At 34.2% G+C, this 26,475-nt stretch overlaps 1 protein-coding gene across 11 annotated transcripts; it reads left to right on the top strand.

The window, feature by feature from the left end:
• The first annotated feature begins 109 nt into the window (after positions 1 to 109).
• On the top strand, positions 110 to 21,932 carry LOC111305159 (piezo-type mechanosensitive ion channel component). 11 transcript variants are annotated; one of them, XM_089751010.1, is made up of 22 exons: positions 121 to 536; positions 1,601 to 1,681; positions 2,069 to 2,228; positions 2,320 to 2,477; positions 3,383 to 3,539; positions 3,666 to 3,852; positions 4,494 to 4,609; positions 5,248 to 5,332; positions 5,440 to 5,655; positions 5,749 to 5,926; positions 6,339 to 6,467; positions 6,649 to 6,822; positions 6,975 to 7,208; positions 7,824 to 9,374; positions 9,759 to 12,250; positions 12,404 to 12,799; positions 14,239 to 14,397; positions 15,317 to 15,826; positions 16,930 to 16,972; positions 17,048 to 17,096; positions 19,655 to 19,772; positions 20,715 to 20,850. In XM_089751010.1, the coding sequence occupies exons 1-21, from the start codon at positions 488 to 490 to the stop codon at positions 19,749 to 19,751; spliced, it is 7,221 nt and encodes a 2,406-aa protein (XP_089607136.1). In that variant the 5' UTR covers positions 121 to 487; the 3' UTR covers positions 19,752 to 19,772; positions 20,715 to 20,850. The 11 variants fall into 11 exon arrangements, 10 of the variants coding, with proteins under 10 accessions (XP_022758147.2, XP_089607136.1, XP_022758142.2 ...); XR_016331676.1 differs by lacking the exons at positions 16,930 to 16,972; positions 17,048 to 17,096 and adding exons at positions 20,972 to 21,116; positions 21,283 to 21,932 and having other exon boundaries at positions 122 to 536; positions 20,715 to 20,871; XM_022902407.2 differs by lacking the exon at positions 19,655 to 19,772 and having other exon boundaries at positions 122 to 536.
• The last annotated feature ends 4,543 nt before the right edge of the window (positions 21,933 to 26,475 follow it).

Here is a 26,475-nt window from a genome sequence, read left to right as displayed (position 1 = left end):
AATCTTGCACGCTTTGCTTCCAAATACCTGATATTTCCACGTATTACATGCGAGACTTGCTGTTTGGACCGTTAGTTGGATGTTAGTAGCTTCCCGTAATTATAAAGCTTTAGGGCATAAGAAAATCATTTTAATTCATAAATATATACCCACCTATTTAGTTTTCCTCTTTACATTTTTAAGGACATAAGATTTTGAATTTTTGATGATTCGATTTTATCCATAATGCTAGAAAACCCCGTTAACTAAGTTCCGTTTATGCCCTTTATTCTTTCATTTGCTTTCCCCCACACCGCAAAAGCACATGACCCGAACTTTCTTGGAGGGGTTTCAATTCAAAATTCCTTCTTTCTATTCGTTTGGATGAAATTTTTGATTTGACGTGAAATGGGTTTTCATAGATTTTAATGGAAACTGAAAACCTATGAACAGATTTTGTCTTTGTTCTGAAGTGATCTGGTTTCGGTGGTATTAAAGAGCTAATCTGATGGGGAATTTTCTTGCTGGGTTTGTCTTGCCTCTGCTGCTTCTAACGGGTATGTTTTGGTACTTATTCTCATTACTTAATTTCCTATATTTTTTTAATCTTTTTCCTTATAGTTTGTATATAAGAGACTGAAAATTTCTTTTTTGTTCCATGTTCTCTCTCTCTCTCTCTCTCTTTAACAGCAATTCATTTTGTAGTGTTGGTTTTGTGTTGGAATCACTTTATCTATCCATTATGTGAGCTATGTTTATGAGTGCAGATGTTTATCAGTATAATTTAGTTGTCTGCGCATAAGTTTTCATTCTTGAACGCTGTTCCATGGGTAAATAACTAAACTCGAATGCCAGAGGGATGTGCTAGGAAGTTGAGGAGAGTCTAAACCACCTTTTAAATTATCCAAGCTGGTATTAAGAGTGAGGAACCTTGTATCCTAAAATTTGTTTCCTGCTCACGAGTTCATATGGAGAACGCTAGTCTTTTCGTTATTTACGTGCGACCTGTTCAATTCATTTCATCCGTTGTTTGGATATTCACTTCTGTTTTAAAATAAGTCTATCTTGAATTAGACCAGTATCAAATATATAGGTTTCTAGTTTTTAAGGCTGGCAAAATCTAATTCCTGGATAGTTTGAACCTAGTTTAAAATTAGCTTGTGACACGGGACATCACGCAGTCTTTCTAACTATTCTGCATATTAGTTATTAATTGATTTTCTTCACTTTGGATCCTGAAAAGGTAACAAGTGTAGAAGTGTTTTATTAGTTAAAATTTAATCAGTTGAAATGTAAAAATTCCATTGGTACTCTTCTTGGTTAGGTACAGGTTGGTTTGTAATGGACCTTGAGGCCTGGTTTTAAGCAACGTACCATAGAGAGTTCATTTTAATTAACAGTAGTTGAAAGAACAGTAAATAGAGACTAAGAGAAATAAAGATCTCTGTAGAGGACTAACAGAGAGAAATATCTTCACCTAATATTGAGATTATCATTATATTCTTTTATGAGTTACTGTTTAAAAACTTCAATACAATTTTGTGCATATGCATATACAAATACATATGTGCACTGCCATCGAAGTAATTAATGGTTTTTACCTGTTTTTCCTTTCTTGAAGCTGCATTGATCAATTGGAGTTTGATATCTCTTGTTGATTTGATAGCTTTCCTTCTCATTCAACATACTGCGCCAACAATAGGTAAGCAATGAACATTTGCTGGTAAAATTTTGCTTTATCTTTGCCTTTCTTTAGTTCTAATATTCCATAATTCAGCAGGGTCATACATGTTTGACAATTTTACTTTAGATTTTATGCCGGTTGGTGCTTTATACTTAGGTGAAGTGTATATCTAATGAACTTTACAAAGTGCTTAATTGTAGTTTCAATGGCAGCAGTCTTTAATGCCAAAATAATCCCCAGTCTTTATTTTTTATATTTAAGAAAACTAGAAAAGGGGTTTGAGATATTTTCTGGACATCTTGCACTTTAGAAGTTTAACTTCTGTCTGTGATTCTTATTCCTTTAATGCTTCATTTGAAGTTGTTATCATTTCTTATAAAGTAACATAGGATTATTTTCTTGTAGGATTTCGTTTCCGGAGGAAATATTTGTTACTCTGGCCCATTATCATCTTTTCCATACTTTTTTTTCTTTCACAAGCTGTGTATCTTGTTATATGGGCCATTGAAGGTTATAAACAGAGTGCAGGCGAGGCTTGGTGGATGAAGCTAATTGGTTTTATGATGTAAGAATATATTTGGTTTTCTCTAATTCTTTTGTCCCTTCAGTGCATCTGCATATTTTGACGATTTGTCTCTTTGCTTATGCTTCTGCAGAATCCAGTCTTGGAAATCTCCTATTTTGATTTATTTCTTGGTCATACAACTACTAGTGGTATTCGTTGCTTTGCTTGATATACATGGGAACAGGTTTGGTCTTGTTCCATGGCGATATTCTTGTTGGGGTCATTTCTTAACAGCTCTTGAACGTTTAGGTTTGTAAGTATTTCCTTATTGTTCTAATTATTTCATTGTTGCACTATGTACTCTCCCTGCCCCAAAAAAGGACCCATTTACCAAACCAATATGCATGTTTTATGGTTCTATCATTGCATGCAGAGGATATGATTTTGTTAAATGATTCAATCATGTTCAACACCCCTCCCCTCAATTGCGCCCTTCTAAAGCAGTTGTGAAGTCTTGTTGTTATCTTCTTTTCGTTCGGGATCCATGATAGTATATTTTTGTGATCTTTGGAATATTTTTCTTCTGCTCTTTTGGTCCTTATGAACTTCAGGTGAAATTACTGAGCTCTGTAGCCTACTTGAAAGCTTATCAATTAGCTACTAGAACTTCTAAGTCAATATTTTGCCTCATATGATCTTGTCAGATGTAAGGTTCTTGTCATTCTAGTCCAGTAGTAATAAAATTACATCTTGAGTTTTCTGTGAGCAAAGGTGCTTGGTATTTTATGCATTACAGCTCTGCTGTAACTATGAGTTGTATTTCTGACAAATTGATAATGTATGTGCAGAATGAATTAATAATATATAACAATGTGTCTGCCTGACAGGCTGCTATTTCATGGGTTAGTCAACTGAAATCATTGTGTTGCTTAACTGAATTCTAGTCAACATTGTACCTTTTACATATAATCTCGATGCCCATTAAGTCTTCTCTGTTGTGAAGGAATTGGTACTTGTGTCAGTCTCTTACACTAAGGAAAAAGAAAGAAAAGTTTAAACTATCTTGAAGCATTTCGTTCTTAATCTTTATTTTGCTTCAGTTTCTGAACTTAAATTACAGTAGAGTTTTTATTTTAGTTTTGTTTATAATCCCGCATATTTAAATTTAAATTGAAACTGATATAGAATTGTTTCCATGGTTTGCTTCATGAAAGGTTCCCATCTTAGAGTTGCTTCCTGTTTGCTTCTACCTGCTATTCAGCTGGTTGTGGGAATTAGCCATCCCTCATGGGTTTCTCTGCCATTTTTTATTGGTAGCTGTGTTGGGCTAGTGGATTGGTCTTTGACAAGCAATTTTCTAGGATTATTCAGGTGATTGCCTTGTGACTCTTTGTACATCACTGACCTTTGTTCTATTTCCCTTTCTTTATCTTTGAATTTGTTTTTACCATTTGTTAATACCTTTAGTAGCTTATGTTCTGGTACTTTCTTCTCAAGGTTGTGGAAGGCTCTCCAGCTTTATGCAGGCTTCAACATTGTCTTGCTTTATGTATATCAGCTCCCTATAGAGTTCTCAAATATGTTACAGAGGATAGCTGATTTTGTTGGTCTATTCAAAATATCTTCAACATCTGAGTGGCCTGAGATTTGCTCCGCTGTTTCTCTCGTGCTTTTTTACATCATGGTATGTACTAGTTGTATTACTATAGATTTGATTCTGTTTAAAGATTCTAGCTGAACCTTGAAGTGCAAAACACGCTTCCTTCTTCCTAGAATATTAGATTCTGCAATTCACTTCATTTTAGTCTATCAAGTGTCTGACATTTGTCCTTCTAATTTAGTCTTTCCTGATCTTAAAATTTTAAGATGGTTTGAAGTTCTTTAAATTTCCCCACATTGATATGAATTATTCAGTTGCAAAGTAGACTTTGAAGTTTGGATGACATTGTTGGCATTCTGGATGCAATGTTAATTCAATTTACTTGGTAAAATTGCACTTGGAAAATTTGAGAGCTTCCTGGTCTGAGACCACATATTTATAGTATATGTTCATAATAGTTTTTGATAAGTTAACTTATGATTATAAAGAGATAATATAACTGAGGACAAGATTAGTGCAGCTCCATGCATGTGCATAATACATGTTCTGTTGTGAATTTCTTTACCGTTGGCAGGTTAAGTTTTGCCTAATAATTATATAGAGATGCTAACTGTGAAGTTTTTGGATTACTTGTACGACATAGTTATGCTAACTGTTGAAAATATCTTCTTTATTTATGTGCTGTTTTTTGGTCTTGCTATTTAAATATTTTTACTTTAGTGCAGCTATCCTATGTCAAATGTGATTTGGAGGAAATGGATTTCATCATGTCCATGCAAGAAAGTAACTTGACAGAGCAACTACTTCCCTCAAAGCATTCATTCTTCATTCGTGAATCAAGGTAACATACTTTTTTTATGTTATACCTGATTCTTCCAGTGTTATCTGCTTTGAATTCTTAAAGAGGGAAAATATTTATCAATACACTATTAAATTTCAAACTCAATGGTACTTGATTTATTCATAGATTTAGTCCATTTCTTGCATTTATAATCTAGAAGTAGCTTATTAATTCAAATAACCATTTCTTGCATCTGTATCTATTCTGGAAATTTTCTCTTTTTCCTAACCTAAAGGTGTTTACCTATGCTTTACTATTTTGAGGAAGTTTTTCTATGTTTAATAGAGTTGTTCTGTAAAGAAGATGCGGTAGTAAGAGGATACCAAGATAAAAAAGAATAAATTGTCTGATTCAAAATTATGAATTGGCTACTTTCCACAATTATATTTTGCAGAATCAGAAACAATCCTTTTGAATTATTTGAATTACCAGTACTCATTTTAATTCACATTTTTCTTTTCTGCTAGCTTTATAAACTGTTTTTTCATCAACATGTTTGTTTTGGATCTGATAAACTACACTGCACAAGATGTTCATGCGTCATTTGTGCTTCTGCTTTTCTTTTTCAAAAAAAAAAAAAAAAGCTTTAAAGGATGGGTTGTTTTGAGTTCCTTAATGTGTTAATTCTAATTCTCCAGATCTGGTGTAAGGCACACCAATGTTTTACTGCGAGGGGCAGCTTTCCGGACTTTCACCATCAATTTTTTCACTTATGGTTTTCCAGTATGATCACTACCTTTTATTAGATTTCGCTATTCCCTCATAGGTCTTTATTTAATTTTATCAATATCAAGGTTTATATTTTAATTGTCACTGGAAAATTTTGACAGGTATCCTTGTTTGCTCTTTCCTTTTGGAGTTTTCATTTTGCAAGTATATGTGCTTTTGGGCTACTTGCATATGTTGGCTACGTTGTGTATGCCTTTCCTTCCCTGTTCTGTTTGCACCGGTTAAATGGGCTCCTCCTTGTTTTCATTCTCTTGTGGGCTGTTAGCACCTATATATTCAATGTGGCATTTGCATTCTTGAATAGGAATTTTGGGAAGGTACTCATCTCTTTTGGAGGTTTGCAAATTCTTCGTTATCATAAATTTAAATGTTCAAATTTCTTTTTTCTTCTGTTTTTTGGACACATTCAGGATATGGAAATCTGGGAGATGGTTGGATTTTGGCATTATCCCATACCTGGATTTTTTTTGCTTGCACAATTTTGTCTCGGAATTTTGGTTGCTTTGGGTAATCTTGTAAATAATTCTGTTTTCCTCTACTTATCTGATGAGGATGCACCATCATCAAACAACAAGTCTGCTGTGGAAGGTATGAAATCCTATATTATGAGTGCTATCTAATTCTTTTTTGGCATCTGCATTTTGAGGACCATTGTTAGGTTGGCTTCTGAATATATCTTTACAGTTCCTCAGCAAGGGAATATTTCTAAAGTTGTGCATTTATGGAGTGAGATTTCTATTTTACAACAGTGAGCTTGAAGGATTGTTACCTTTTTGTTTAAGATATCACTAAAAATTTTCTTTTGATGTTTTTGCTTCCTGACAGCACATAAAACACATTATTTTCTCAGGTTTTATTTCATTGTATCTACTACTCTGGCATGGTCTTTGGACTACTTCCTGCTTCTTTCTTATCTATGTTTTGATTATTTATGGATACAAAAAGGGTGGCAGTTATACTTTAATCTATATAATCACTTTCTCATGTCCATTATTTACAGTGGATGGAGAGACCAAGGTGTTCATTGTGGCTACAATTGCATGGGGACTGCGCAAATGTTCTCGAGCTATCATGCTTGCACTGATATTTATCATAGCAATGAAACCTGGATTCATCCATGCTGTATATAGTATGTTTTATTAAATCTTGTCTGTTCTAGTTCGTAATTAAGTTATAAATTGACTTTTAGCATAAGACATTTTGTCCAATGTTCTTATACGATTCACATAAGCAATTGAAAAGTGGTATTATTACTGTGAGTTTGTCCAGGGCACTTTCTAATTGGCTTTATGTTCTTACCCCTGCTTCAGTGGTTTTCTTTTTGATCTATCTTTTGGGCCACAACATCAGCAGAAAGATACGCCAGTCTCTGATTCTTCTTTGTGAAGCTCACTTTGCATCGTTGTACCTTCTTCAAATTGATGTGATCTCTAATGCTTTGGAGCAAAAAGGCTCTTTAATTTTGGAAATCATATCACAGTTAGGTATGCATTTGTTTTAGGTCATTTAATTTGATTTATTAGACATGATTATGGCTATCAATTAACTTTCATAAGGGCTTTTTCTTTTGACTTAAGATGAAACTCTTGCCCAGGAAAGAGAAATGAACTAAACAATCTTCTCTGAATTGATGCAGGTCTTCTTAAACATCACAGCTCTTGGAACTTTCTAGAAATAGCTTTGCTTGCTTGCTTCTGTTCAATTCATAACCATGGGTTTGAGATGCTATTTTCATTCTCAGCAATTGTGCAGCACACCCCTAGCCCTCCTGTTGGTTTTAGTATCTTGAGAGCTGGTCTGAACAAATCTGTCCTCTTGTCAGTATATGCATCTCGAAACACATCCTACAGCCATGATAATCCTTCTTATGGTATAATCTCTTTTTTGCATGTGAAAATTTCTGTCCAAATTTGACTGTAATAATTGAAAATGCAAAGACCTACAAAAAGGGTTCATTTTCCAATATTAGTTGCAAATGCTAAAAGAATTTTAATAGGTAGTCCTTTATGTTATCTTATTTGAAATGAAGGTAGGAATGTCATGTTCATGATGTGTCACAAACTTAGTAGTAAGATTGACCTTTTTTTTATATGTCTGGAATTATACTCTGGATGGAGAGCTATTTACTTGATAGATTGCTTGCTCTACAATTCATTCAAAGATTATAGCAAACCAAAACTAGGACAAGTTGGTATTATCCCAGTATTATGTGCAGGTTTTATGATCTAAACATGATAGGGAATGCTTTTAGATTATTTTGTAGCTGGTTCTTAGCCTGATCTTCATCCTCTATGAGATGACTGCTTTCTCATGAAATTGGACATTTTAGGAGTCTTCAATGTTAGCTGTATCTAAGCCATTTTTTTCATTATAATAATGTGTTGTTGCTGTTACTGATTTGTCTACCAATATTCCCATTACCACTTCTAGCTGCATTGCTCTATTTTGACAGCATTGTATACTTACTTGTTTTATGTAATTTCAGAGAGAAGGATAGCGTCATTCCTTAGTGAAATTGGGCAGAAGTTTTTGTTGATATATAGATCATGTGGAACCTACATTGCTTTGCTGACCATTCTTCTTACAGTATACATGGTGACACCCAACTATATATCATTCGGATACATCTTCCTTCTCCTTGTTTGGATTATTGGAAGACAACTTGTTGAGAGAACAAAAAGGCGCCTATGGTTTCCACTAAAAACATATGCAATCATGGTATTCATTTTTGTCTATAGCCTAAGCAGTTTTACTAGCTTTAAGATTTGGTTGTCTGGGTTTATAGATCTGCATTTTTATTTGGGATATGAGCCTGAAGCTTCATTGTTGGATAATATTTGGCAATCTCTAGCAGTTCTAATTGTGATGCAACTTTATAGCTATGAAAGGAGGCAGAGCAAGTACAACAGGACTGATTATCCCAATCCTTTAGACTCTGGGGTACTTGGCTTTACCAAGCGGGTTCTGATTTGGCACAGCCAGAAGGTCCTGTTTGTCTCTTTATTCTATGCGTCTTTGTCTCCAATTTGTGCTTTTGGATTCTTGTATCTACTTGGCCTTGTCCTATGTTCAACTTTACCCAAAGCTTCTCGGATCCCATCCAAATCATTCTTAGTTTATACAGGATTTCTGGTGACAACAGAGTATCTTTTTCAGATGTGGGGTAAACAAGCTGGAATGTTTCCAGGGCAAAAGCATTCTGATTTGTCACTCTTTTTGGGTTTCCGTTCATATGAGCTGGGATTTTGGGGTATAGAATCGGGCTTGAGGGGAAAGGTGCTGGTAATTGCTGCATGCACCCTTCAGTACAACGTCTTCCGTTGGTTGGATAATATGCCAAGCGTTTTTTCAAACAAAGGCAAGTGGGAAGAGCCTTGTCCTTTATTTTTGTCAGCAGAGGATACCTTCACCGATGGCTTCATGTCTAATAGGGAAGATAAGCCATCTTCTAGTGTTGGGGCAGTACCTATAAGACAAGAAAGAGCAGCAAACAATTCATGGTCATCTTTGAGCCCCGCTTTTTCTCAAGCACCTCATCCTGTGTCTTCCAAAGCAGGAGACTCTGAGGTTAGAAGTGAGAGAAAATTTTCGTTTGGATATTTCTGGGGAAGCACCAAGGAGAGTCATAAGTGGAACAAGAAGCGGATCCTGGCATTAAGGAAAGAGAGATTTGAAACACAGAAGGCTGTCTTAAAAATATATTTGAAATTCTGGATAGAGAACATGTTTAACCTTTATGGCCTTGAGATTAACATGATTGCTTTGCTTCTCGCAAGTTTTGCTTTGTTGAATGCCATCTCTATGCTGTATATTGCATTACTTGCTGTCTGCGTTCTTTTGAGTCGGCAGATTATACGTAAATTGTGGCCAGTGCTTGTCTTCTTGTTTGCTTCCATTCTCATCCTTGAGTATTTTGCCATCTGGAAGACAATGTTTCCTCTGAATCAACATAAACCAAGTCAGACTGAAATACTTTGCCATGACTGCTGGAGAAGCTCAACTTCATATTTTCAGTATTGCAGGAGCTGTTGGCTGGGTATTGCTCTCTTAATCTGCCTATTAATTGCACCTTCAATAGGCTAGATAAGCACAGGACAATTTATACTTTGCTTTTGACTGGTAGAAGAAAATTTGACTTATTTTAATGATTCTTATTAGCATGATCCTATATGCTACTTGGTCATGTCTTTTCCTTTTTTTTTTTTTCTGTCTAAATGAAGTGTGGTATATTTGATATGGACATTTGAACAATTTTTAGACTGATTTCTAACTCAGCTTTAACTCGCTTAAGCTTGGAAGAGTTGGGGTTATTCCTGTCAATTGTCCATGTTTTTCTATCTATTCATTATTTAATTTTGGTATATGTGCATTTTAAAGAAAGTTCAAACAAATCTGCTAATCATACCCCCTTTTCCTGCAGGACTAATCATTGATGATCCTCGAATGCTTATCAGCTATTTTTTCGTCTTTCTGCTGGCTTGTTTCAAACTCCGTGCAGATCACTTGTCTGATTTCTCAGGGTCATCAACATATCGGCAAATGATGTCTCAACGTAAAAATTCATTTGTTTGGCGAGATCTCTCTTTTGAAACCAAAAGCATGTGGACCTTTCTTGACTACATAAGGCTTTATTGTTATTGCCATCTATTAGACCTTGTCCTTGTATTGATTTTGATAACTGGAACTCTTGAGTATGATATTCTGCACCTTGGTTATCTTGCTTTTGCTCTTGTTTTCTTCCGGATGAGGCTTGAAATTCTCAAGAAGAAGAATAAAATATTCAAGTTCTTGCGTATCTACAACTTTGTGGTCATTGTTCTTTCTCTTGCATATCAATCTCCTTTTGTAGGGGAGTTTAGTTCTGGGAAGTGCAAGACTGTGAACTACATATATGAAGTCATTGGATTTTACAAGTATGACTATGGGTTTCGAATTACTGCCAGATCTGCACTTGTTGAGATTATCATATTTATGTTGGTATCCCTTCAGTCATATATGTTTTCCTCCCCAGAGTCTGATTACGTGTCACGATATCTCGAAGCAGAGCAAATTGGTGCCATTGTACGCGAGCAGGAAAAAAAAGCTGCATGGAAAACTGCACAGTTACAACAGATTCGTGAATCTGAGGAGAAGAAACATCAACGCAACTTGCAAGTGGAGAAGATGAAATCCGAGATGCTTAACTTGCAAATACAGCTTCATAGCATGAACTCAGTTGCAACTCTGCCTGATGTGTCTCCTGATGATGAAGGCCTACGGAGGAGGAAGAGTGCTTCTCTTGCTTCAAATAGGCATGTTGGACCTTCTGACAAAGAGGAAGGCACTCTTTGGAAGCAAGAGCAAATAATTAAAGAGGATTCAGTATTCCCCCTTGAAGCACATGCGTATAAGGCTCATATGAAAGGAGAAAGTCCTGAAGTAGTGGAATCTCCAAAGAATTCAATGGAATATGCACCTTGTGAGATCACCGAAATTGAACATGATGGTGATAGTGCATTTTTTGATGTAGAGAGATGGAGGAAAAGCCAAATAAAGGAAAATCCTTTGATTTCTGCAGTACACCTCCTAGGTGATGGTGTTTCCCAGGTACAGTCTATTGGAAATCAGGCAGTTAATAACCTTGTGAATTTCTTGAACATTGCACCAGAAGATTCAGAAATGAATGAGCGCTCATCTGTTGAGGATGAGGCATATGATGAGATGGAGAGCCAAAAGATGCAGAATATGTGTTTCAACCGTTCATCTTCTCTGCAATCTGATAAAAGTTCCGATGCTACGAGTTTGCAGCTAGGGAGGATCTTATGCCATATATGGTCCCAAATGCAGTCTAATAATGATGTTGTGTGCTACTGTTTGTTTTTCCTTGTCTTTCTATGGAACTTCAGTTTGCTTTCTATGGTGTATCTTGCAGCCCTTTTCTTGTATGCTCTATGTGTGAATACCGGCCCGACTTATATCTTCTGGATTATTATGTTGATTTACACAGAGGTTTATATTTTGCTTCAGTATCTGTATCAAATTGTAATCCAGCATTGTGGATTGACTATTAATTCAGACCTACTCTATGAAATAGGGTTTCCTGCTCATGAAATCAAGTCATCATTTGTTGTGAGTTCGTTGCCTCTATTTCTTGTCTACTTATTTACCCTCTTACAGAGCTCTATAAGTGCAAAAGATGGAGAATGGATGCCCTTTACTGACTTTGACTTCCATAGGAGGAGTTCTCTTCATAGAAATGAGGTTCTTGTGAACTATAGCTGGAGTGAAAGGGTATCGGAGTTGCTCCAATTTGTAATAAATATGGTGAAACTGTTAATTAGAAGCTTCTGCTGGTACTGGAAATCATTAATACAAGGAGCGGAAACTCCTCCTTATTTTGTTCAAGTGTCAATGGATGTTCATTTGTGGCCAGAGGATGGGATTCAGCCAGAAAGGGTTGAGTCTGGAATAAACCAACTGCTCAGGCTAGTTCATGATGAGAGATGTGCTGAAAAAATTCCTAGTCATTGCCCATTTGCTAGTAGGGTTCAGGTTCAAAGCATTGAAAGAAGTCAAGAAAATGAAAACGTGGCTTTGATTGTTTTTGAGGTGGTGTATGCATCTTCTTTGAAAGGATGTATCTCAGCTGATTGGTACAAGTCACTAACCCCAGCAGCTGATGTGGCAAAAGAAATTCTCAAGGCACAGCATGCTGGGTTTGTTGAAGAGATAGGATTCCCGTACCAAATACTCTCTGTAATAGGTGGTGGAAAAAGGGAATTTGATCTGTATGCATACATATTTGTTGCTGATCTGACTGTGTTTTTCTTGGTCGCAATTTTCTACCAATCTGTCATTAAGAACAACAGTGAATTTCTTGATGTTTATCAACTAGAAGATCAATTTCCTATAGAGTTTGTGATTATCTTAATGGTAAGTCTATTTCTTCTTTCTCTTCTAAGCACCTTAACTTGCATGAGTATTTCTCATGGCTTAGTTTTCTTTTTCTTTGCATTCTGTCTTGGGCTATTATGGCCTAGATGTGCTGTGATCTAATTCCTAACTGGATCAAATTCTTTCATGCAGATCATCTTTTTCTTGATTGTTGTTGATCGCATACTGTATCTCTGTTCATTCGCTACAGGAAAAGTTATTTTCTACCTTTTCAACCTCGTTCTCTTCACATATTCAATTACAGAGTATGCTTGGCAGATGAAACCTTCTGACCAGCAAGCCGGACGGCTAGCACTCCGTGCTATATTTCTTGCTAAAGCAGTTTCTCTAGCACTTCAGGCTGTACAAATCCGGCATGGAATTCCTCATAAAAGTACCTTGTTTCGGCAGTTTTTGACCAGTGAGGTTTCACGAATTAATTACTTAGGCTATAGACTTTATCGGGCTCTACCATTCCTTTATGAATTACGATGTGTACTCGACTGGTCATGCACAACAACATCTTTGACCATGTATGACTGGCTCAAAGTAAGTCCAGAGTTTTTTTATTATTATTACTATTATTTTTTTAGCTTTGCATTAAAATTTAAGTTGTTTCAGTTGGCTGTCCTTTTGGAAATTATGCAGTAAATGTGATCAAGGACAGATCTTGGGATTTCTTACAATGTAGCTCATAGTGGCTTATATTCAAGAAACTTGGTGATTTTAGGGTAGGAAACAGGTTAAGCTTTAGGAAATAGAAAGGGGGGGGGGGGGGGAACATCCAGGTTTAGGATCTTTTTGGTTTCTGGAAACAGAAGTTAGGTTCCAGGAGAATCTGGACAGTGATTATTTCATAAGTATGTGAGCTTAGGTTAGGGGCTCTATGTGAGGAGAGTTTCTAGGGTTGCAACACTGGCTTTTGGAGACACTAAGGAGGAAATAAGGTTTTGGTTGTGATTAATTTGAAGAATAATGAAGATGCCTACTTGCATGTGTGTGTGAGAGAGAGAGAAATGCCTTCAATAAACCAAAGTAGTCAACAGGTCATTGTTTCTTTAATCAAAATGCTAGTAAATTATAAAAGGTACATAAGTATCTATGCAGACCCTTGGGCTATTTATCGTCTTGCTAGGGCTATGAATCAATCTGTAAACTAACTATAAAACAAGCAAATAAACATTTGAAGATGTTTCATGTTAGGTTGGATGCCCGAAGTCAGGTAATACCCCATTTTTTATTTACTATTCACTATGTTGTTGCTTTGTATTTTGTTTTCCTGGTGGTTGGTACATTTGTTTCACTTGTAAGTTTTCTTACCCCACATCAGTTAAATTAAGGGTTTGTTGTGCTCTTATATTCAGGTTGCACCCTCTACCATAGATAGGATACTTGACAGGAGAACATACACTAAACTGGAAAAGTTGCCCTGATTCTTCAAGGATCTAGACGTGAAGAAAATTATGATTTTGTTCCTGCAAAATAAAAAATGTACAACTAAGAACAAAAACTTGTTGCATGGCTTCATCCAACTGAGTATATACTATTACTACAATCAACTGGTGAATTCTGCCAGCCCAACCCTGCCCTTTCTCGTTCAAAAATAAAACAGAAAAAATTTGTAGATAACATGAACTTGGGGAAGTTATTTGGAAAAATAAAGAAAGTACCACTGCCAACTGCTAGGACCTTATCTATTAAAAATGCAGGCAAGTATGCCATTTATTGCTCATGAATTATAAATTTATGGCTGTCAGATCAGGAATTTCTTTTTTGAAGTCTTGACATGTATCCTTTGGCATCATTCCTATATCAGTGCTACAAAAGATAAATGCAAAGATAACTTTTTTTCTTAATATTTTCCAAGAAAGATTTTTGTATTATCTATTTATAAAGAATAGTTGCTTTGAGCTTTAGTGAGCAAGGATTCTTTGATTAGAGTGTTTTCTTGCTGATTTTTAGAAACTGACATTTAACTTTTTTCTTAGCTGGAAGACATAAATGCAAGTCTGTACCTTGTCAAATGTGATGCAGTGTTGAATAGAGCTAAGCACAAACAAGGAGAGAAGCAAACAAAAATGACCAAGTGCTGCAATGGAATATGTCTTTTCTTTATATTAATTTGTGTTATCTGGGCTCCTATGCTGGTAAGGGACTTCATAACCAGATGTACTATCTGCATAATATATTTTTCAATGTATGGTACCTACTACATCGAAAGCATTTGAGAAACTTTTCTCAGAAGGGATTCCATTTCATTATTGCCAACTTCTTGTGCCTTTTCATTCCTGGTCTGCTAGGATCTGTTTTTGTTTCGTAATTTTCTTTGTGGATAGGGAGTCACGTCTACACATGGTCTAGGTGTCCACCACCACTGAATATGTAAAGCAAACATTTAAGTTAGCAATGTTGTGCATGAAGCATTATAAAATTACTCCATGTTCTTGGATGTAATATTTACTGCTAATTTCTTGATTTCTCATATTGTTGTGCCTGGACATGGAAAAGAGCCATGGGATTTTATAATTTATGGATGTGCTAATGTGGCAATGAGGAAAACGTATAATGTGAAGAAATTTTAATATTTTGATTCGACCCATCAAATTTATGTTCCTTTTGTAATTCTAGATCATCATACGTAAGACCAGCTGTCCCTTTCCTTTACAATTCTTCTTAGGATTTATGATCATGGTTCCCCTGTAACAATTAGATTCCATTGCTTGAATGTATTATGTATATCTCATACACTCAGGGTTCTTTATATCGTTACTTTGAAGTTTGTAAAGTATTGGCTGATGATCCAAGGAGTTCTGTCGTAGTTTAAAATTGTAAAACAAGTGTTATGTGATATTAAACTTAAAGTTGACAACATAACATGTTACATTTGTCTTGCCAAAAGTAATGACATTGTTATTGTACTGATAGTGCCTATTGGCATCATTAATGCTGTTACCAGAAGTCATACACAACCATGAATGTCTAGGTATATCTTTACGTGTGATTAGGTGAAAGAAGCATTCTATATCTTGACCAGTTAATAAAATTTATTTTGTTTGGTTCTGCCAGATGTACAGCAGTGGCAATCCGACAAATATTGCAAACCCCATTAAAGATGCAAGTTTTCAAGCAGATATTAGTACTGGTGGTGGAAGGTTGACCTTGTATCAGACAACTCTTTGTGAAAAGCTACAATGGGATAAGCTCAATTCTGATGTTAATCTTGATCCCTTTAATTATTTGGACGCCTACAATGAGAATGATATACAACTGATATGCTGCCAAGCTGATGCGAGTATTTCATGGCTTGTCCCTGATGTCGTTCAGAGAAGATTTATTCAGTCCCTTGACTGGGATATGGACATGGGTATCACTTCTACTTGGCTACTTTCAAGGGAACGACCAAAGGGCAAGGAAGTCGTGAAATATGAGAAACCTCTTGAGTCTAAGGATCTTCCAGGACGATCTGATGTCCAAAAGGTTCTCAATGGTTCTACAAACAGCTTCAGGATATATAATCTTTATCCAAGATACTTCCGTGTCACCGGTTCTGGTGAAGTCAGGACTTTTGAGCAAGAGGTAAACACGACATTTTTTTGTTTCTCTCCGCCTCCCTCCCTCTATGATACATCAGTTAGTGTGTGCTTGACAGAGTGGAAAAATGGAAGGATGGAAAGGGGATGATGGAATAGTGTAAGAATATGAATTTTGGGTGTGCTTGGTATGAGAGAAAAGTGAGAAGAAGAAAATGAGAACAATGACCATTTTTAACACTCATTCACAAAAGCAAATCATTCTAAATTAAAAAGATAGGATGAGAGAATGAAAAAGGTGAGTAAGCGTTACATAATTGCAATATTGGTCATCATTGTTTTTTCTCCAATTTTTCATCTTTCCTCAAGCACACCAATGGAAAGAAAAATATGGTTTCCATCTTCTCACTTTTCTCCTCCAATTTTCCATCTTTCCAATTTGTTGTCCACCCTACCAAGCAAAGCCTTAGTTCTGTTTTCCATTGTTAACATTTTTTCATCTCTAATCACTTATTAGTAAAAATGTTATTTACTATCCTTTATCACTTCATTTTAAGCTATTGATCTTTTAGTCAATAGGAAAATGACTGTCTAAATTAAAGATAGTTATAAAAGTTATGTAACTGAAGAAATCTCTAGAATAAAACCATTTTATTCTTCTATATTTTTCTTATTATAATACTAGAATTGCATGAAAATATATAGGCTAAAGACTTTTAAAACCCAAGATTTTCATGCATTAAAACAACTAATCAAAGGAGTAATTTACTCTCTACACATAATAGGAAAATATCTAATGGATTTGGTGTAATTACCCAAATCACTCCTTATTTTAAAATTAAGAGACTTAACTAAAATAGATAAAGTCAACTAATCAAGTAATAATGAAGATTATATTTCCACACTCCTCCTCAAGCTGGGTGGTAGATGTCAATCATGACCAGCTTGGACTTCAGATTCTCGAAGTTATTTTGAGAGAGAGCCATAGTGAGTATGTTTGCAGTTTGAAGGCATGAGGAAGTATAAATTTATCTAACAATTCCTTCCTTTATCTTCTCTTTGATGAAGTGATGATCAATCTCCACATGTTTAGTCCTATCGTGATGAATAGGATTCTTTACTATACTTATAGCAACTTTGTTGTTGCAGAATATCTTCATGGATTCTTCTGCAGAGAGCTTTAACTCCTTTGGTAATATTTTCAGCCAAATTCCCTCACATATACCATGAGATATAGCTCTAAACTCAACTTTTGCGCTACTTCTAGCTGCCACAGATTGCTTCTTACTTTGCCAAGTAACCAAAGTTCCCCACACGTAAGTACAATAACCAGTAGTTGATCTTTGGTCAATAACGGATCTAGCCCAATCAGCATCAGTGTAAATTTCAACATTTTGGTATGATATCTTTTTAAGAAATAACCCTTTGCCAAGACTCTTCTTTATGTACTGTAAGATTCGATAGACAACCCTTAAGTGTTTCTCGGTTGGATTGTTCATGAATTTGCTTACCATGCTAACTGAAAAACCAATATCTAGTCTTGTATGAAAGAGGTAGATGAGTTTCCCTACAAGTCTTTGATATTTGCCCTTATCTGATAGTGGACTTCCTTCTTCCATTCCTACCTTATTCATTGTGTCCATAGGGGTGTTAGTAGGTTTGCATCCAAGCATTCTGGTTTTCTTTAGTAAGTCTAGGACATACTTGCACTGTGAAACGGAGTTGCCATTTCTTGAGTGAGCTACCTCCATGCCAAGAAAATATTTGAAGTGTCCCAAATCTTTGATTTCAAATTCTTTGGCTAGGAGGTTCTTTAGGTCGCTAATTTCTTTCACATAGTTTCTAGTAAGAATAATGTCATCCACATAGACAAGAAGAATGGCTATTTTTCCTTCAAGTGAATGTTTGACAAACATGGTGCGATCGGTCTGGCATTCTAAAAAACCATACTTCTTTACCACTTCTGTTAGTCTATCAAACCATGCACATGAGGATTGTTTTAGACCATTTAAAGATTTTTGAAGCTTACATACCTTGCCAGAATTGTCCTAGTTTTTGAATCTTGGAGGAATTTCCATGTAAACTTCTTCTTCTAGGTTGCCATTAAGAAATGAATTTTTGATATCTAGTTGGTGGAGTGGCTAATCTAGATTTGTTGCCAATAATAATAACACCCGGATTGAATTAAGTTTAGCAACCGAAGCAAATGTCTCATCAGAGTCAACACCATAAGATTGAGTAAATCTTTTTGCAACAAGGCGAGCTTTGAATCTGTTAATACTTCCATCTGCATTGTGCTTGACAGTAAAAGTCCATTTGCACCCAACTGGATTTTTTCTTTTGGATAGTTCTGAAATCTCCCATGTTTTGTTCTTTCTAGGGCCTTAATTTCTTCCAGAACAGCTATCTTCCATTTTGGTTGCATGAGTGCTTCATGAATATTATTGGAAATCTGCATATTATTTAGTGTAGTAACAAAAGCCCGATAACGGGTGATAAACCTTCATAAGAAACCACATTACAGATTATAGGTGTTGAGTACATGATCTCACACCTTTCCTTATAGCAATCGGTTGATTAAGATCGTAAAAAAATTCAGTTGAATCAGATTCAGTAAGAGTGTTACCTATGTTGGTTTCAAATATTTCTGGAATTGGTTCAGATTCTTGGTTTTGCTTTGAAGGTGTACATTTTCCTAGATCCTTCTGAGTTTTGTCTTCTTGAATAGACAATCAATTCTTTGTTTGTTTTTCCTTGTGTGGACTTCAGGCTTGAAAGATTTGATTGGATGTTTTGGACTTGAAAGGGAGTTTGAGAAATGTTTGGTGATTTGGTAATAGGATCCTCCCAAAGCTAATATTCTCGTGTGATTGGATTCTCTCCCTGAATGGCAGTTTTGGGAAAGTAAGATTGATTTTAAAAAAAATTAACATTCATGGAATGGTAGAATTTCTTTGTTACTGGTGAGTAACACTTGTATCCTTTTTTATTCGGGAAGTATCCGATAAATATGCATTTGATGGATTTGGGATCTAATTTGCTTTGGTTTTGTTGATTGGTAAGAACAAATGCAGTGCATCCAAACACTTTAATAGACAAGATGATTCAAAGATGAGGATAGGAATCGAGGAGGAATTGGCAAGGGCTTTGAAATTTCAGGACTCGAGAAGGCGTTTTGTTTATAAGATATGTAGTAGTAAAAACAGCCTCACCCTAAAAATGCTTAGGTACATTGGTAGTCATCATGAGGGATCATGCAACTTCCAACAAATGTCGATTCTTTCTTTCAATAATGCCATTCTACTAAGAAGTGTCAACACATGAGCTTTGATAAATTATACCATGCTTCATTAGATATGATCCAAGAATTGAATTGTAGTATTCTCTTCCATTGTCGGTTTTCGACACTTGGATTTTGGTTTTGAATTGAGTTTGGATTATATTGTTGAAGTTTTGGAATAGTTGGTCCACTTTTGATTTTTTCTTCATAAGGAATACCCAAGTAACACTAGTGTAATCATCAATAAATGTGACAAACCATATGGAGCCAATAATGTTATTTACTCTAGAGGACCAAAAATGTCATTGTGTATCATTGAAAAAGGATGTGATGATTTGTAAGGCTGATGAGGATATGTGGTATGAGTATATTTGGATAGTTGGCAGACTTCACATTGAAAGTTGTTAGGATTTTGATTGAATAATGAGGGAAACAACCTTTTGAAATACAAAAAATTTGGATAAATATCAAATATTTTGTAGTCTTATATTCAAGTTGAGCTTTTTCACTTACTGTCAATTGGTTTTAAGTTGGATGCTTAACATGGTATCAAAGCACGATTTGAACCTTTGAAAAGTTTCATTCGGAATCCAGTATGACCAGTAGAAAGGAGAGTTCGGCATCGGGGGTTTCCTCTAATCTTGGAGCTAGCGTTTTCCAATCACTACAGAACATTACCACTCCTATTTGAACATGTTTTTTACCATAAAAGGTAATTTTCTAAGTGCCTCATGTTTAAAACTAGGGAAGTCAAATTCATGGATTATGAATTAAAAAGCTTTAGATCATATGACTGTGGATGCATCTATATTTAGTAAACACAACCCATCTCATGAAAACTTCACAGTTCGAATTGCTGATAGTTCACTTTCAAAAGTAATCAATACACATTCTGTTATTATTTTCAAAAAGATAACACTTGATTCTGTTCGATTTGTCCCAAATTTAAGTTGCAATTCACTGTCTAGAAGCAAACTTACAAGAGACAAATATGAAAGACCTTAAGTGTGTTACTAAATTTCTTTCAAATATGTGTGAATTTCAGTATTTGGACTTGGGGAAGATGATTGGCAACGCTAAGATGTGTGCAAGATTATATCCTAAGAGCTAATGATTCTGTGTTAAGCATTCAATTTAAAACCAATTGGCAGTAAGTAGAAGGGCTTGAATATAAGACTACATGATATTTGATATTCATTAGATGTAAGATAACCCATTTTAATTGGCTCCCATCACATGTAGGTGAAGATGAAAGAAGCTTATTACATGACAAATTTGAAAAGGGCAATAGAAAAAAATCTTGGCTTTGGTACCATGAAGAAAACTCTAGAATAAAACTATTTTATTCTTCTATATTTTTCTTATTGCAATGCTAGAATTACATGAAAATATATAGGCTAAAGATAGAATATTCTAAGTCTCAAAACTTAAGATTTTCATGCATTAAAACAGCTAATTAAACGAGTAATTTACTCTCTACATATAATAGGAAAATATCTAATGAATTTGGTGTAATTATCGAAATCATTTATTATTCTAAAAATAAGAGAGTTAACTAAAATAGATAAAGTCAACTAATCAAGTAATAATGAAGATTAGATTTTCATAGTAACCATTAATAATTTATTTTTGGCACAAACCAAAAATTCTACAGGTAACTGCAGGAGCTAGTTCAGTAAGTGCAGATCTTGTTATCAATCGTGCAGCTTTTGACTGGTGGTCCTTCCATGATATCAATTCATCTGATGTAAGGGGCTGCGGTGGTTTGACAGGACCTATGGCCATCATAGTATCTGAAGAAACACCACCCCGTAAGTTCTGGAAAACCATTTTTATGTTGTATCTCTATTTTGATAGCAAGTTATTATCATTTTCTTTAATATACTTATTCATATTGCAATACTACATCAGAGGGTATTCTTGGAGACACACTAAGCAAGTTCAGTATTTGGGGTCTCTACATAACTTTTGTGCTTGCTGTTGGCCGGTTTATCAGGCTTCAATGCTCTGACTTAAGAATGAGAATACCGTGTGAAAACCTGCCTTCTTGTGACAGGTAATCTTTTTTTTTTTTTTGGGAGGCAAAATCAAGGTGCGCCCTTCTAAGAAAATGTGATGGTAGAATTCCATACTTACAGAAGAAGGGTCGAGGATGAAGGCATGAAACACTATTTCATTCAGGCATTAGTTCATTGATATCTGTTTCTCTGGGTTTGATGTAGGTTGATAGCCATCTGCGAAGATATATATGCTGCAAGAGCAGAGGGTGAGCTTGGAGTCGAAGAGGTCCTTTACTGGACCCTAGTGAAGATTTATAGGTCACCGCACATGCTGCTTGAGTATACCAAACCTGACTAATTTGTCAAAGTCGATGCTCTTTCGGTTTTAAGAACTTCCACAGGTTTTTGTGAAACAAGTTTTGACTAGCAGCCAGACATACTGGAATCGGTTGAATTGGTTGTGATTCTTCTTTAGTAGCCAAGAAGCTCTATGGTGGTCATAGTTTCTTTTTGCGGAGCATCTGCGGTTACCATGTTGAAGAGATGCTAAATGATACACTACTAAACTTAACAACAGCCATGTTATGGACTACAAGCACAATTCAGGTTCTTGCTAAAAGTGATTTCTGCTTCACAGTTGGTCTAAAATGGCATCCTGGCTTTTTATAAAGAGAAATAGTTTCTTGGGAGGAATTTCTTTTGCTGGCTTGTACGTAATTTATAGGGTTACCCACATAATTGTACAGTTAGTTTAAAAAAACAAAAATAAAGTTTGTGTAGGATCAGTTATGAATTACTTGATTTATCCATGTATTGGACTTCGCATTTGAATTTATCCATTAATTATGTATTATGAATTTATCCATTAATTATATATTATGTCAAAGATTACAAAATTTTAAAACAAAATTGATGGGACAAGTAGCATAACTCATACTAAATAAGCCTAGTTGACCAAGTAATACATTAAATTCACAATTATTATCCACTCATGCGCACAAATTAACACGAAACAAATTCAAAAGAAGGTAATTTATTTTTTAACAAAAAAATGTTAATGATGGGTGCTAGTTGCTACCCTTTAGATTTCCTACCAAAATTGTATTCAACTATTGAAGAAATGACCATATTGAATTATTTACTACTTCATGAAAATGAACATGGTAAGAATAAAAAACAAAAAGAGATATACATTTTTTTATTTTATTTTTTAGAGTTAACTAGATTACATCTCATCATTAGAATTAAAAAAATTAATATTTTATTAATAGATCACATAAAAATTAAAATTTTAATATTCTATTAATAAATTATATGACTTTGATTATTATATATTTTCAAATTTTCAATAATGCATGAATCATGACTTTTCATTAAAACCGATGAATGGTAATTAAATGTGAAATTTTAAAAGGGTGTCAATAGGTTGATATGTATTGAAAATTAATACATTCTAACCATTTAATTTATGAAGAAAGGAACAAAAATTTGGGCCAAGTTTGGGTCAAGTAAATGGCAAATGATCTTGTCCTATATAAACCCATTCCTCAACTCCAAAACGAGGACATTAAAAAAAAAAAAAATTGAAGCAGCTAGTTTATTTAACCCTTTTTTAGGTACGAGAAACCTGTCAGTTTGCTTCTTTTTCTTGGTCTTGTTCTTGAACCCTTCCAATGATAAAAATAATTCTATTCTTTTTAGTGTCTGTTAAAACTGATTTTTTTTTAAGATAAAGTTTAGGTTTCTATGAGTCTGTATGGTGTTTGATGATATGGGTATCTGTTAAAATGACTCTATATATTGGTGGGAGGTTGTTTTGGAACAAGCAGAGTTTGCTTGTGTAGTTAAGCTTGTTTGTTAAGTGTTTGATGGTGGGATTTGATAAGTGATAACTATTTATCTTTTTTTATTCATTTTAGTCTTTTGCTTACAGGACAAAGGTCTTTTTTTTTTTTTTGCATATGATCTTTTTTTCTTATTGGAATGTAAATTAACTTTGTTAATGGTTGTTTATTAGCGTTTTGTATGATTTAATTGGCATTATAGTTACACTATGTTATCAATCTGTTGTTCATTTCCCTTTTTTAACTTTTTTTGTCAAATTCATATTTTTGTAGAGTTTTTCCCATGTTTGTTTATTTTCTGCTTGCTTGCTTGGTCATAAAAGGTTTTGTTGAGAGAGACTCGACTTGTGAGGAAATTATAATATTTCTAATTGTTGTCCATAAGATGGATGAAAAGACTGATAGTGGTGGTGCCGCTAGCAAACTAGGGATTTCTTCTGTCTTACCTTAGGATAAAGCATGTAAGAACGAGAGAAAATTGGATGATCCTTCTGTAGAGAACCAGTTAATGTTCCCTTGTCCATGAGTGAATTTTCATTATGAATTACCTTGACAGATATTCCAAACCCCTTTACTTGGACCATTGGAGGTGGGATCCTTTAGAGGACCTCGCAGAGAAGATTTTGAACCTACTGATCGAGAGATTCGATTGCATGTTAACTTGAGAAATTAATGTTATCTAATTTGTATATAATTTTTCGAAACGCAATTAAAAAGATCGTAGAGTGTGGATTTAAGGAAGATATTGTGGAAAAGGACATTTCAAGGCACGGCCTTTATCAATGGGGTAAAGATCTTGTGCCAAATGTTGTGAATGAGGCTTTGGCTTCCTCGAAGAAAGAAAAAAAAAAGGGTGATATTCACATTTTGTTTTTTATTCTTCCAAGTAACAAGATTATCACCTACGAAAATACAGTAATCTGAGGTGGATCTTCCATCAGTTACTAAACATGTATAATCTGCGTTTGTATATGTCTTTAAAATTAGTCCTGAATTTTTTTTTAATAAACTACCTCTTTTAGGATTGATTTTCAAATATTGCAATATACAATAAATAGCTTAGGACCACTTTTTTAGGATTATATATAAATTAACTTGTTACACTCACAGCATATACTATATCAGGTCTAGTATGTGAGAGATAAATGAGCCTTTCAACTAATTTTTGGTACATCTCTCTATCTACAGCAGCATCTTCATTAGCTTCTCCAAGTTTATGATTAGGATCTATAGAGGTATTTGTGGGTTTACGTGCGAGCTTTTCAATTTTCTTTAAAAGATCCATCACATATTTCTATTGTAAGATAAAAATATCATGTCGTGAATGAGCTACTTCAATTTTTAGGAAGTACTTCAATCTCTTTAGATCTCAAATTCTCTAGTCAAATATTGTTTTAGATATTCTCTCTTTTTCATCATCTATAGTTACAATTATATTATCAACACACACTAATAAAACTGTGAGTTTCCCTTCATTAGAGTGTTTGATAAATAATATGTGATCTTTTTTACTCTGCTTATATCCAATTGCTAACATCATTTTGACAAATCTCTCGAACCAAGCTCTAAGAAACTGTTTAAGGTCATATAAAGCCTTTTTCAATTTGTATACTTCGTTTGCTTCTAGATGACCTCTAAATCCCAATGGAACCTTCATATATATTTCTTCTTAAAAATCACAATGTAGAAAAGTATTTTTTACATAAAATTGTTGAAGCTCTCAATTGTAATTTATAGCCAATTATAACAAAATCTTAACTATATTCATCTTGACAATTGAAGTAAAACTTTCCTAATAATTCACTTCATAAGTTTGATTATAGTCTTTGGCCACCAATTTGGCTTTATACCTTGCAACAGTACCATCTGCTTTATATTTTACAGTAAAAATTCATTTACATCTAACTAAATTTTTTCTTTAGACAATTCTACCAGTTTCATATCTTATTTTTCTTTAAGGCCTTCATTTCTATTTTCATGACTTGCCTTCATTTTTCACCGAATAATGCTTTAGATAATGTGATTGTAATAAAAATAGTATTTAGGCTCATAAGAAAATTTTTGTGAGATGATGAGAATTTTTCAAATGATACAAAATTAAAGATTAGGTATAGTGGATGCTTAGTATATTCTTTGATTTCTTTCCTAATGATAATAAATCATAATCACTCATTATAGTGTTAGAAGATTCATGCTCATTTTAAGAAACAGAGTCAAAGACTGTAGTTATCTCATTTTCAAAGTTAGAATCAAGTTCTTAGACTTGCATTGGTTCAAGATCTGGAACATTCTTTCTTGAGTACACCTGTAATTCCTTCATAGAATCAAAAATAATATTATCTTTTGTCACATCTTCTGTGTTTGGAATGGGTTTATACTCAAATTCATTGTTTGACTTAAACTCAGAAGAAACATATTTAAACTCAAAAGAATTAATGGGTGAAAATATTGAAGAGGAGGACAAATCAAGCAAAAAGAAGTCTTTATCCTTATCTTATATGGATGAAGTCTTCCCCTGAAGATAAAGTTCAGTAAAAAATTATTTATTTTCTTCAAAAATGATATTTGTAGACACATAAATTTTTTTGGTAGAAGGATGATAGCACTTATACCTTACATTTTTTAAGTTGATGAATACCCTAAAAAAATGCACTTACTTGCTCTAGGATCCAACTTCCCCTTATTATGACTGTGAATATGAATAAATGATATACAACCAAATATCCTAGGTGTGATGTTGTTTGTGGTATTAAAGTTAAAATAAAATTGTGAGAGTAGTTCTATAAGAGTTTTAAATCTCAGAACCCTTGAAAGTAACCTATTTATAATATGTGTGGCAATGAGAACAACTTTCTCCCAATAGGATTTGGGTATGTTTGCTTGAAAAAGTAAAGTTGGGGCTATGACTAGTAAATGGTTATTTTTTCTCTCTGTCACTCCATTCTATTGTAGAGTATTAATATAAAATAACTCATGGATAATCTTTTCTTTTTGAAAATAGGTAGATAAACTCTAATTAAAAGAGTCTCTTGCATTATCAGACTTAAATATCTTGATTTTCACTCTAAATTGATTTTGGATCATGTTTTGGAAACTTAAAAATATACTATTTACATCTGATTTGGATTTAAGTAAAATTATCTAAAAAACCCTAGTACAATCATCTATGAATGAAACAAATTACTTTGTACCAAAAATATTAAAAATTGTAGAAAGACCTCATATGTCACTATGAATCAAGTAAAAAAGAGTAAAACTTTTTTTATTGCTAACTGAAAAAGACACATCTATGTTTTGCAAGTTTACAAACATCACAACAAAAATTTTTGGCCTTTAATCCTTTGAACAAAAAAAGAAACATGTCTTTTAAAGTTTCAAAAAAAAAATGTCCAGGACGAAAATGATAAAATCAGATTTTATCTTTATTAAAATATTTTTTTTAAAAAAATTACAAAGGTAAACTATTCTTGATATTATTTGTATTGTTTGATGTCTCAAGATAATATAATCCATCTTTTTTCTTAGCAAGTCCAACCTCATCTCCAAACTCTGGTCCTGAAATTCACAATAG

Source organism: Durio zibethinus, chromosome 21, assembly GCF_047325235.1.
Source record: "Durio zibethinus cultivar Kanyao isolate XHJ-2024 chromosome 21, ASM4732523v1, whole genome shotgun sequence".
Taxonomy (NCBI): Eukaryota; Viridiplantae; Streptophyta; class Magnoliopsida; order Malvales; family Malvaceae; genus Durio; species Durio zibethinus.
Note: the sequence above shows the minus strand (reverse complement) of the source record. Positions and strands in the feature narration are given on the sequence as shown.